Source organism: Salvelinus alpinus, chromosome 4, assembly GCF_045679555.1.
Source record: "Salvelinus alpinus chromosome 4, SLU_Salpinus.1, whole genome shotgun sequence".
Classification (NCBI taxonomy): Eukaryota; Metazoa; Chordata; class Actinopteri; order Salmoniformes; family Salmonidae; genus Salvelinus; species Salvelinus alpinus.
In genome coordinates, this window is record NC_092089.1 from 51,949,342 (window position 1) to 51,962,128 (window position 12,787).

Genomic DNA, 12,787 nt, shown 5'->3' on the forward strand with positions numbered 1-12,787 from the left:
AGTCATCATGACTGATTAGAGCTCTATATTATCAGGAGAACACACAACCTTGGGGAACCCCAAGAGGAGGACACTGCTGGACAAAATACAAACAAATGTTGGACATTGGCCATCAACCTCTACTATAATATATAGTAGATTATATACTGTAGTCAGGTAGCATATGTTGACTTCCTGTTAACCCTTTGATTGGCTATCCCTCTCTGAATAACAACATAAAGGCCACGATCTAGGTCGAAACATACTGTATCTAACAGCAATTGCAACGCAAGGGAACCAACCTTTCCGATGAAGGCTTATAAGCCTAGTGACTAATGACATGCTCTCAATTAACACATCAGATTTCACATTTGGTGTTAACGCCTTGCAAGAAGCTGCGTGCAAACCCGCTGATGGAAAATGGAGCTCCAGACCACATTAGTCAAGGACCCCATGTTGTGTCACTGACACCTACACCACAGCCTATGCCATTGGTTCAGAGGAAACATCTGTGTGGGAGGTGTTGATAAATGTTTATGTAAAGTATTATTTCTGTTTCCTACTGAGTCAACTGTTCGATTTGTGATTTGTAACTTCTGCTTAATTTCCTATAGCTTTAAATTACAATCGTTAAGTGGCAGTTTAGGGGTAGGCCTGTAGCCTGCACATTTTAGAGCAGATTACTTGTGGCTGTTTTAAATACAATGCTTAAGTAGGGACTAATCTCTGCCTCAACAGTGTTTATTGTAATCATGATTGCTACCTCTGCCATAATTATTGTATATATGTTTTGGGCTTCATTTCCAACATCAGGTAAGTGTCTGAAATTTACAAAAACAGTAATATCACTCAATACTTAGCTGAGTGAAACTACCTGGGGGTTAGAATTCTCACATATGTATTGGCCTTTATTGAAAATTCAAAAGGCTATACAGTGTTTAATCTTATTGTACACTGTTATACAGCCAAACAATTAGTATACAGATGTACCACAGAAACATAAAAATATATGTTTTTGAATACTCATTGAAATGTCAATATTCAAATGTCTCTCTGGACGTTGAAAACCTGCTAATCAGTTTAATCAAATAGGACATGCGTTGAGTGATTTGTTTAGGCTATTGACAAAGCTGAATTAACATTATGTTGTTATTGTTTTCTATAGGCATAAGAGAAATTGATAACTATTTCAATCATCAATCCATCATTTATTCATCCATTCCTTACATATAAACCTTTTATAAACACTTTATGAAAAGTACTTTCATGTAATGCTATTGTACTTATTGTTTTTATCAATCTGTTGTAGAATCTTCAAGTCCTCTTCGCATACCGCTTGGGAGAATATTGTTGATACCCTGCATAAGTAATGAAAATCATCCAGAATCTTTTAGCTGGTTTTACACTACAAACAATGTTGGTCAGCGCCGCACCCAGATTTTTCACGAGGATAAAAGTGGCCTACATCTCCTTTCCAAAGATTTATGGCATAGAAAGAGTGTTTTAAGGAACCGCTCACTTGTAATCAGCCCTTTTACAGAGGAGGATCAAGGAATATACTCATGTGAAGTGTATAAAAATGACAAGATCACATATGGATTGTCCACTTCAGTTGTTCTTGAAAAAGGTAAGTCAGCCTATTATAATTGGAGATCATTTGCAAGCGGATTGATCGTCTACACTAAATTAGTTTACAGCTCACCCTAACCATCTATCTCTATTTAGAATCTCACATGCCAGTAATAACCACTGTGTCAAGCAGTGGTTTTATGCATGAAGTAACTAAGAATGTGATTACCAGCACATATTACGCACTTGACTCCACTCTGAACAACACCACCAACAAAAGCATAGGTGAGACCCAAAAGGAGTAGTTCTTAAACCCCAATCTCACTGACTTTCCACATGTTCTCTAACATCAACAGGATGGTCAGATACTTTACTAACAGCATTTTTGGTAGTAACACTACGCAACACTGTTGCCTCTTTTACAGACAATGGGCCTACTCCTCCAGATAACCGAGAACCTCAATGGCTGGCATCAACAGTAGCTGGAGTCTCTGTAGCTGTGTGCCTTTTCCTTGTTGCACTGGCACTGTTTAAATTATGCCATTTCAAATGGAGAATACACGCAGGTAGGATAAATATTCCGTATTGTTATCTTTGAAGATGGGGAGATCACAAGATTAATACAATTGTTTGGAGATGGTAATGCAGTTTGAGGCCCTATCTGTTTTAATGGAAATGTTTGTCTGTTTGTTCAAATGTTGAAGCTTCTGCCAATCAACTTCTCTGTGGTGGCCAGGGGACCAGCTTTGTAAGTTCTCTTATCTAGCTGACATTACTACTATTATTCTTGATAAAACGATGATGATGATGTTTAGTTGCACATCAGTATAGTATTATGCACATACATCTATGCATCTCCTTTCAACAGGAGGAAGAAACTACACTTGTTTATTCATCCTTGGTTATCAGGAGACTCCAACAGAGAGATGACATCAGAAATGACAACGAGTGTGTGTACAGTCATATCAGGGTCTAGGAACTAAGAATGACACTACTTTGATGAGAGGCGTGATAAATAGTTTAAATCAAGTTTTTCCATTGTGCTCAGGCACACAAAATGCCAAAAGGCACACTGTTGTTGGGAATGATTTGTATGCTTTGAATTGGTTTGTTTTATATTCTATGTCAAAAAGTAATATAATCACATTATGGCATGACCTTTTGTTTGTATTAAATTGGTATTACACTGTGTCAAGCACTTCTGTACTTTTAACCTTTAAACCACTATAAAAAAAAATTAAAGGAAGAAAGCCTGCTTTATATCTTAAAAAGCATAAAGCCTGTGTAGCATAAAGCCATTTAGATGTCTATACATTTTATTTGTGACATACTTGTAAACAAGCTGCTGAAATGTGACATTTTGAAATCATCGATCCGCTGAGTTGCTTTCAGAACTCTACAACGTTTCTGTTCTTGAATGCCCCTTGCTGCATACCGTTGCACAATGCGCATACGCGGATCTGGGTGAGAAGTATGATAGCTAGCTAGCTAGCTATTCCTCCCCCATCACACGGGCTCAACTCTAGCCAATCTGTCACTGTGAACGTGAAAACGTTTATTTGTACCTGCCCAGCAACGTAGCTAGCTAGTTTCAATGTAACTATGAGCTAACGTTAGCTAGGTCGCAAGTTAGCTTGAATTGCTGCAGTGGCAGTTTGGGAAGGAAGAAGCAGGTACTCGGCAGTCCAAGCCGCCAACACAAGGTAAGTTAAGTGCATTTTGCCTAATTTCTCAGTGACTTTTTCTTATCGGTGACTTGTTTCATTTTTTTCTGTAGCTTATTTGGCTAGCTAGCTAACTGGCTAACTAACTATTTGTTTGAATGAAATAAGATACTGTCTGTCTAAACTAGCTCTAACTAGCCTGATAGCTTAGCCAGTCGGGAAAGATGGCTAGGTTAGAGATGCAATCATTAAGAAATTATGTTTATAGTCATAACGTTAGTCTATGTAATACGAATTGATTGAGGTGTTTTAATTTTTCCAATTGCTCTAGCTCTAGTGACCTGTCTGACACTGACGAGTGATGGAGGCCCCACCAGTCTCAGTGCTGCCCATCACGGGGGGCACAATTAACATGATGGAGTACCTGCTGCAAGGCGAGTTTACCTCGGTCGAGATTCAAACGTCTCCAGTAGGGCAGGCGTACCTATTTGGTATTCTGTGTCTGAAGTGTGGTTGGGTATCTTGTAGGGGTCTACAAAAATATATCCAGATCATATTCAATGTAAATACAGTGCATTCGGAAAGTATTCAGACCCCTTCACGTTTTCCACATTTTGTTACGTTATAGCCTTATTATAAAATGTATTAAATAGTTTTTCCCCCTCATCAATCTACACACAATACCACATAATGACCAAAAAAATTGGTTTTGCGAATGTAAAGATAAATAAAATATCACATTTACATAAGCATTCAGACCCTTTACTCAGTACTTTGTTGAAGCACCTTTGGCTGTGATTACAGCTCAAGCCCCTTGTCTTCCTGGGTATGACTTTACAATTTTGCCACACTGGTATTTGGGGAGGTTCTCCCATTCTTCTCTGCAAATCCTATAAAGCTCTGTCAGGTTGGATGAGAAGCATCGCTGCACAGCTATTTTCCGGTCTCCAGAGATGTTCGATTGGGTTCAAGTCCGGGCTCTGGCTAGGCCACTCAAGGACATTCAGAGACTTGTCCCCAATCCACTCCTGCGTTGTCTTGGCTGTGTGCTTAGGGTCGTTGTCCTGTTGAAAGGTGAACCTTTGCCCCAATCTGATGTTCTGAGTGCTCTGGAGCAGGTTTTCATCAAGGATCTCTCTGTACTTTGCTCCGTTCATCTTTCCCTCGACCCTGACAAGTCTCCCAGCTTCTGCTGCTGAAAAACATCCCCACAGCATGATGCTGCCACCAGCATGCTTTCCTGTAGGGATGGTGCCAGGTTTCTTCCAGACGTGACTCTTTGGCATTCAGGCAAAAGAGTTCAATCTTGGTTTCATCAGACCAGAGAATCTTGTTTCTCATGGTCTGAGTCCTTTAGGTGCCTTTTGGCAAATGCCAAGCGGGTTCTCCCATCTCCACAGAGGAACTCTGGAGCTCTGTCAGAGTGACCATCTGGTTCTTGGTCACGTCTCTGACCAAGGCCCTTCTCCCCCGATTGCCCGGCTCTAGGAAGTCTTGGTGGTTCCAAACTTCTTCCATTTTTAAGAATGATGGAGGCTATTGTGTTCTTGGGGACCTTCAATGGTGCAGATTTTTTTTGTACCCTTCCCCAGATCTGTGCCTCGACACAATCCTGTCTCGGAGCTCTACGGACAATTCCTTCGACCTCATGGCTTGGTTTTTGTTCTGCCATGCACTGGCAACTGTGGGACCTTATATAGACAGGTGTGTGCCTTTCCAAATCATGTCCAATCATTTGAATTTACCACAGGTGGACTCCAATCAAGTTGTAGAAATATCTCAAATATGATCAATGGAAACAGGATGCACCTGAGCTCAATTTGTAGTCTCATAGCAAAGGGTCTGAATACTTATGTAAATAAGGTATTTCTGTTTTTTATTTGTGTAAACCAGTTTTTGCTTTGTCATTATAGGGTATTGTGTGTAGATTGAGGAAAGAAAATGTATTGTATTAATTTTAGAATAAGGCTGTAACGTAACAAAATGTGGAAAAGGTCAAGGGGTCTGAATACTTTCCGAATGCACTGCATGTTCAGCTGAAGAACCCATACCAGCCCCTGTGCTGTGGCTTGGTCAACTACGTATCAGTTAGTTGCAATTCAATAATTGGAAATTGCTGTCTATTTTCATTGAGGCCTTTTACATTTTTGAATTAGCATTTCAATTCACTCTTAAAAAGTTCAAATGGCAAGTTGCACTGATTCAAGCTACACTTGTTAATATAACATTGCTTACACTGTTCTGTCATGTCACCACACTCAGGCAGCGTCTTGGACCAGGCCCTCGAAAGCCTATTGCACCGCCTCCGGGGCCTTTGTGACAACATGGAACCCGAGACGTTTGCTGACCATGAGCTGGTCTACCTCCTGAAGGGCCAGCAGGGCAACCCGTTCCTGTTGCGAGCCCGCCGCTCCCTCTCCCACCCCACAGTGCCCTGGCACCTGCGCTACCTGGGCCAGCCGGAGGTGGGTGACAAGTCCCGCCACGCGCTAGTTCGCAACTGTGTGGATGTGGCCGCCTCGCACAGCCTGCCCGACTTCCTCAATGAAATGGGCTTCCGCATGGACCACGAGTTCGTAGCCAAGGGCCACATTTTCCGCAAAGGCGTGCTCAAAGTGGTGGTGAGTAAACTGTCTCGCATCCTGGTCCCCGAGAATACAGAGAACACTGAGCCGCTGTCACTCTCCTACCTGGTGGAGCTCAGTGTATTGGTCCCCGCGGGCCAGGATACCATGTCAGAGGACATGCGCAGCTTCGCTGAGCAGCTCAAGCCCCTGGTTCACCTGGAGAAGATTGACCCCAAGAGACACATGTAAGAAGGAGTGTTTTATGATGAGCCTCTATTGGCTGTCATTGACAAAGTGTAGTTTTTATTAAAACATATATATTTTTTTTTCATGGGACTTATTTTTGTATGATTCCTATGAGAAAGCGCTTTCCCACAGTCCTTTGTCTCTGTGAATGAACTCTAGATCTCACAATCTTGATGCGTGTCTCGTACATTTGGAGAAGGACCATCTGTCATTTGGATGTTAGTGGTGTTTGACAAGGACTTCACAGGAGGTTTATGACATAGCTAACATGGACGATGTGACAAATGAGGCTTTGAATGAGTCAATAAATAACAATGTTTCTATTCACAGTGCCGGACTCTTAGAACATACGTTTTGTGTGGTGCTGATAGTGCTTTGTTCTGTCTTGGAGATGTTTTAAGAAATGCACAGAGCTATAGTGTTTATTTAAAATAATTTTTCTCAACTCAACAGTGTCCTCTTGGTTTGCAGCATTCAACAGGTGCGTGTGCAGCAGGACACAACATCGTGGAATGTTCAGACAGGCCAGTTTGTTCTAATCTACATATTCAAAACATATTCTGACATGTAGAATAATGTATCATTACATTTAAGCCGTTTAGCAGACGCTCTTATCCAGAGCGACTTACAGGTGCAATTGGGCTTGCCTTGCTGAAGGACACGTCGACAGATTTTCCACTGGCTCGGGGAATCAAACCAGCAAACTTTCGGTTACTGGCCCAACGCCCATACCTGCCGCCCCATCATTCCAGCTCTATTAATAACATTTCTATCTGCAACATTCCCCAATGTTTGTCTTCTAAATGTGACCCTGTTGACAGGTGCCATTTCCAATGTTTACCACTAGGGAGCTCTCCTACTCTATTTGTAAAAACAGCCTTTCTGGTTAGAGCCAGTTATATCTGCACCTCGGATCATCTACACATGAGCCGTGGTTGCCATGGTAATAATTAGCCACGAGATCTGCACCTCTCATCCCACAACTCTAATTAGCTTTTTCAATTGCTTAATGATATATATACCTGTGAAAGCTTTTCCTTTCTTCCTCTCACAAAAGCATTGATTTCCCTTCCCCTCTCACTTCTCTTAACCCATTAGTACATCAATGGCAACCTACGCGGAGGGAGGCTCTTATAAGTACAAGACCTGAGGCCTCAGGTTGTTTAATCTACAGTCATAATTTCAAAATGGTCTCCATTGTGTCATCACGTCCGTTCTTGGCTAGAGATCAGTTTTCCTCTGATGCCCTCCCATATACAGTGCATTCGGAAAGTATTCAGACCCGTCACTATTTCCACATTTTGTTATGTTACAGCCTTATTCTAAAATTGATTAAATGCATTTTTTCCTCAATCTACACACAATACCCCAGAATGACAAAGCGAAAACAGGTTTTTCGAAATGTTTCACATTTATTAAAAATAAAAAACATTGTTTACATAGGTTTTCAGACCCTTTGCTATGAGACTTGAAATTGAGCTCAGGTGCATCCTGTTTCCATTGATCATCCTTGAGACGTTTCTACAACATGATTAGAGCACCTGTAGTAAATTCAATTGATTGGACATGATTTGGAAAGGCACACACCTGTCTATATAAGGTCCCACAGTTGACAGTGCATGTCAGAGAAAAAAAAATCTGAGCTTCTCTGTGGAGATGGTTGTCCTTCTGGAAGGTACTCCCATCTCTGCAGCACTCCACCAATCAGGTCTTTATGGTAGAGTGGTCAGATGGAAGCCACTCCTCAGTAAAAGGCACATGACTGACCACTTGGAGTTTGCCAAAAGGCATCAAAAGGACTCTCAGACCATGAAAAAACAGATTATCTTGTCTGATGAAGCCAAGATTGAACTCTTTGGCCTGAATGCCAAGCGTCACGTCTGGAGGAAACCTGGCACCATCGCTTCGGTGAAGCATGGTGGCAGCATCTTGCTGTGACAGGTACTGGGAGACTAGTCAGGATCGAGGGAAAGATGAACGGAGCAAAGTACAGAGAGATCCTTGATGAAAACCTACTACAGAGCACTCAGGACCTAGGACTGGGGCAAAGGTTCACCTTCCAACAGGACAACGACCCTAAGCATACAGCCAAGACAATGCAGGAGTGGCTTCGGGACAAGTCTCCCTAATGTCCTTGAGTGGCCCAGCCAGAGCCCGGACTTGAACCCGATCGAACATCTCTGGAGAGACCTGAAAATAGCTGTGCAGCGACACTCCCTATCCAACCTGACAGAGCTTGAGAGGATCTACAGAGAATGGGAGAAACTCCCCGGTGTGCCAAGCTTGTAGCTCGAGGCTGTAATCGCTCCCAAAGGTGCTTAAACAAAGTACAGAGTAAAGGAATACTTACAGTACCAGTCAAAAGTTTGTACACAGTGTCACCAGCAAAGCACCATTACACCACCACCTCCATGCTTCACGGTTGGAACTACACATGCAGAGATCATCCGTTCACATACGCTGGGTCTCACAAAGACATGGCAGTTGGAACCAAAAATCTCAAATTTGGACTCATCAGACCAAAGGAAGGATTTCCACCGGTCCAATGTCCATTGCTCATGTTTCTTGGCCCAAGCAAGTCTCTTCTTCTTGTTGGTGTCCTTTAGTAATGGTTTCTTTGCATAAATTCAACCATGAAGGCCTGATTCATGCAGTCTCCTCTGAACAGTTGATGTTGAGATGTGTCTGTTACTTGAACTCTGTGAAGCATTTATTTGGGCTGCAATTTCTGAAGCTGGTAACTCTAATAAACTTATCCTCTGCAGCAGAGGTAACTTGCGGTCTTCCTTTCCTGTGGCGGTCCTCATGAAAGCCAGTTTCTTCATGGGGCTTGATGTTTTTTGTGACTGCACTTGAAGAAACGATCAAAGTTCTTGAAATGTCTTAAAGTAATGATGGACTGTCGTTTCTCTTTGCTTATTTGAGCTGTTCTTGCCATAATATGGACTTGGTATTTTACCAAATAGGGCTTTCTAATGTATACCATCCACAACACAACTGATTGGCTCAAATGCATTAAGAAGGAAAGAAATTCCACAAATGAACTTTTAAACAAGGCACACCTGTTAATTGAAATGCATTCCAGGTGACTACCTAATGAAGCTGATTGAGAGAATGCCAAGGATGTGCAAAGCTGTCAAGGCAAAGGGTGGCTACTTTGAAGAATATCAAATCTAAAATATATTTGGATTTGTTTAACACTTTTTTGCTTACTACATGATTCCATAAGTGTTATTTCACAGTGTTGTAGAAAATAGTATAAATAAAGAAAAACCCTTGAATGAGTAGGTGTGTCCAAGCTTTTGACTGGTACTGTATGTGATATTTCATTCAGATTTCTTTTTTGCTTTGTCATTATGGGGTATTGTGTGTGTACGTTGATGGGGGGGGGGGGGGGGGCAATTTAATCCATTTTAAAATGAGGCTATAATATAACAAATTGTACAAAAAGTCAAGGGGTCAAAATACTTTCCGAATGCACTGTAGCTGCAAGTGCACATCATGCCCAATGCTCAAAGGGATACTGTGAGATTTTGTTTTCATACTTACCCATAGTCAAACGAACTAATGGTTACCATTTTTAATCTCTGCGTGCAGTTTGCACATCATTAGCTTAGGACAATTGCTGTAAGTCTCCCGGTACAGTAGCCAGCTTTAGGGAAATAGACATTCTAACTACTCCAAAGCTGGGTGGTTGGTCATGTATAATCTTACAAAGCTAAACATACTGTCGTCATCGATATTTTATAAATGTGTTACTTTTACTGAACATAAGAAATAAGATTCTATCCACTTCCTTATTCATTCTCCGTTGTCGTATAGAGATTGCAAAGTTGTATCTGTCCCACTAGGGTGTCTGTGAGCACACGGGCAGTGCCATTGAGACAGATAATGGAAAAGTAGGAAAGTAGAATAATGACCTAAATTGTGAAATCTCGCAGTATCCCTGCTTCGACTGAGCAGGCAGTTCAATGTCAAGTGACCCTGGTGTGTTAAGAGGCGACTGTGTCTGAAAGGAGGGGCTGGGAAGCAGGTGGCTATCTCTCCTTGACTTATTAGCATGTCAGGGTTGGTGAACAGTTTGACGTTTATTGTCATAAATCAGAACTGAGCGATTTCGGCTAGATGGGCTAGCTGCAAAGTCTAAATTGTCTCGTAAAAATGAATTTAAGGTCAGGCATTAGGGTTACTAGCAGTGTGGTTAAGGTTGTGCCAGCTAGTGACCACTCTGCAAAGCTTTGGTTGGCGAGGCCTTGCTCATTGGTAAAGAGAGGACTATTTTATTTCAACATGGGCTCACCTGCCCTCAAATGGGACATGTCTGTCCCATTTCCATTAAGTCTGCTTGTAATTATTCAAATACAGCCCTTTTCTGTGCACAGAATTCCATAGTGGCTGATTTATCAATGGAAGTACAAGATAGAGACATAGCCCTCCTCACCGTTTTGACCAACAACCAAAACCAGACTCATGGCCCTAAGGACAAGGACTGAGTCTGATGTGTCTTGCTGCCTGTAAAGTTAATTATATATTAAAGAAGCAGATGCCTCTTGCCCAGGGCTGTTTATGTCCAGCCCATCATACACAACATTCTGCTGCCTTTATTCCACTTAAACTTGTGTTTAGTAGCCTGATCTCTGGTCATGAGCCCCCCCCCCCCCACACCCTGGGTACCTCTCCTCCACGCTGCCTGGGGAACCCAGCCAGGCTAATCAGCTGCTTGGCATCGGTCCCTCTCAGCCATTGTGGATCCAGCCAACCAATGGTTTCTTCTTGTGCGAGTGAGTGATTTAACTCACTGCCGGAGGCAGAGGCCAAGCGATGGTGACTCAGTTTCTTAGAAAATAGAGATCAGAGTTCCTCCTAAAAAACAGATTCAACAATGAGATAAATGCAGTAACATGACCTCTTGGGTTGCACACAGTCAATAGTAATGTTCATCATGTGCAGTCAGTAGTAAAGTGTATAGCGATCTATGGCTCAGCAGAAGGTTGGACTACCCCTTTTATGGACTACCCCTTTTAAGAAATATGAATCGTATTAATCGAGGACTGTCAGGATAATGTACTTGCAGATAATGTACTAATATGCCCATTGTAGAGGGGCATGGACATTACCCTGACCTTCCCATTCCTCATCTCACCCTCCATGGCTCTAAAAAGTGTGAAATCAATGTGTATTCCCCAATGCCATGTTCATGTATTTGACAACCAGAACACACATCTATGCCACCTTACCATCTTCTGCCACCCAAAGAAACAGCCTAGTACAGGAGAATCGTCAAGGAGATTTTCATCATCCAGACATTGTTTAACTTGTAAATAGGATTAAGCGGGCCAGTATCGTATTAGTTAAACCTCTCACTGTCAGAGCCCTCGAAACAACAGAGGAAAGAAACTGTTACCTGCGCACCACTTTTTCCCCCTCTCCTTTCCATTCCGCTGCATTCCGTCGTAATTATAGCCTCTTGGATCCACTCATCTTTGTGCCTCTGAACATTGTGTTCATACCAGGTAGGGCCCGTGCCAAGATCTGTACCACGATAAGCCTGACTCTTTGCCCAGGGCAGGAAGTATTTAAGTTGGGCCGGTGCCACGGAGGGGGTGAAATCCAGACTTGCCTACTCAGGAACATTCTTGATAATTGGAAAGGAGACTCTCCTTCCTGTGTCATTGGGTGCCCATATGCTTGGTGAGGGAGGCGAACTGTGACTGAAGAGGAGGGAGGCGTTTTCCCAGGACAGACATTGGTTTCCCCAGGGCCTCCTTGTGGCTCCTCCAACTTCCAGTCTTCCACTCATCCCAGTACCACCAGAGCGACACGGGTACATGGCCTACTTAAGTACAGTTGTGAGGTTACTGGAGGTGGGAGGGGAATGATGGGTGGGTCTTGGCTGTGGGGAAGTGGGAGGGAACCCTTTATTTTTATTTTTTGTAGGTGAATGAAATTCCACTGAGTGCTTTTTCGGTATGCCAATTTACAGGCACAACGCTTGCCTTGTGCTGTTGTGGAGCAGCTCTCAGCCCAGCCTGCGGCTGCCCCGCTTGTGGCTGAAGTGGTTCGCTGTGGTGAAGGGCTTTTCTAAGATCAGCCACAGAGAGCGCCTGAAGCCAGCCCTCCTGCCTCGGAATGTCTGGTATGGGGACCAGTGTAAATCAGCCTGCCTGCCTGGATGGGCCGTACACACACTCTCTCCTGACAGTGACAGGACCTCCCTCTGTCTCTCCACCTCTTCCTCGCCTCCCCTCTTCTCCCTCCTGAGGTGTGGTCCTCTTCCAAGCCTCTGGATTGGGTCTCTTCACCTCTTATAATTATTTTTTATTTTTTACATGTTCTCTGTTTCAGTAGAAGTTCTTGTTGTGAGACATGTTATGCAATGCTGGCCGAAACTCCATAGATTGGAAATTGTAACTTTTCAGTTTCTGTGAAGAGTGTGAAAAGCGCCCTGCCATGTGAAGAGCGCCACACTAAAATCTAACTAGCATAGTAATAAAAATCTGTCTGTTAAGCTAGAGATACAGTATCTTTTTTTTTCATGGGCTGCATCTCAATCAACCACATCCGTTGATGTCGGCCTTCATCATCTGCTGTGAAAGGTGGCAGAGCTAGTGTGGTATTTGTCAGACCAGGAGACATCCTGAAAATCGGTCTTCTCACAAAAACATCTGTAGCGTCCGAACGGTTTGGCCTAAACACTAATATGACCCCTCTATGGAAAGGTGAGACTCTCACAAACACGTTGGTTGATTTTCTCTTGGACGC

The 12,787-nt window shown here is 42.9% G+C and overlaps 1 protein-coding gene and 1 long non-coding RNA gene across 7 annotated transcripts; both read left to right on the forward strand.

The window, feature by feature from the left end:
- Positions 1-547: 547 nt before the first annotated feature.
- LOC139573908 (uncharacterized) lies at positions 548-2,825 on the forward strand. Of its 2 annotated transcripts, XR_011674672.1 has the most exons (6): positions 548-792; positions 1,289-1,606; positions 1,705-1,833; positions 1,974-2,114; positions 2,253-2,296; positions 2,417-2,825. It is a non-coding gene; the product is annotated as an uncharacterized lncRNA (long non-coding RNA). The 2 variants fall into 2 exon arrangements; XR_011674673.1 differs by lacking the exon at positions 1,705-1,833 and having other exon boundaries at positions 2,417-2,824.
- A 22-nt stretch (positions 2,826-2,847) lies between these two features.
- Positions 2,848-9,310, forward strand: LOC139573906 (mediator of RNA polymerase II transcription subunit 18-like). Of its 5 annotated transcripts, none has more exons than XM_071397872.1 (4): positions 2,967-3,251; positions 3,544-3,650; positions 5,479-6,024; positions 6,479-7,705. In XM_071397872.1, the coding sequence occupies exons 2-4, from the start codon at positions 3,574-3,576 to the stop codon at positions 6,594-6,596; spliced, it is 741 nt and encodes a 246-aa protein (XP_071253973.1). In that variant the 5' UTR covers positions 2,967-3,251; positions 3,544-3,573; the 3' UTR covers positions 6,597-7,705. The 5 variants fall into 5 exon arrangements, with proteins under 5 accessions (XP_071253977.1, XP_071253973.1, XP_071253974.1 ...); XM_071397873.1 differs by having other exon boundaries at positions 6,497-7,705; XM_071397874.1 differs by lacking the exon at positions 6,479-7,705 and adding an exon at positions 7,719-9,310 and having other exon boundaries at positions 2,968-3,251.
- The last annotated feature ends 3,477 nt before the right edge of the window (positions 9,311-12,787 follow it).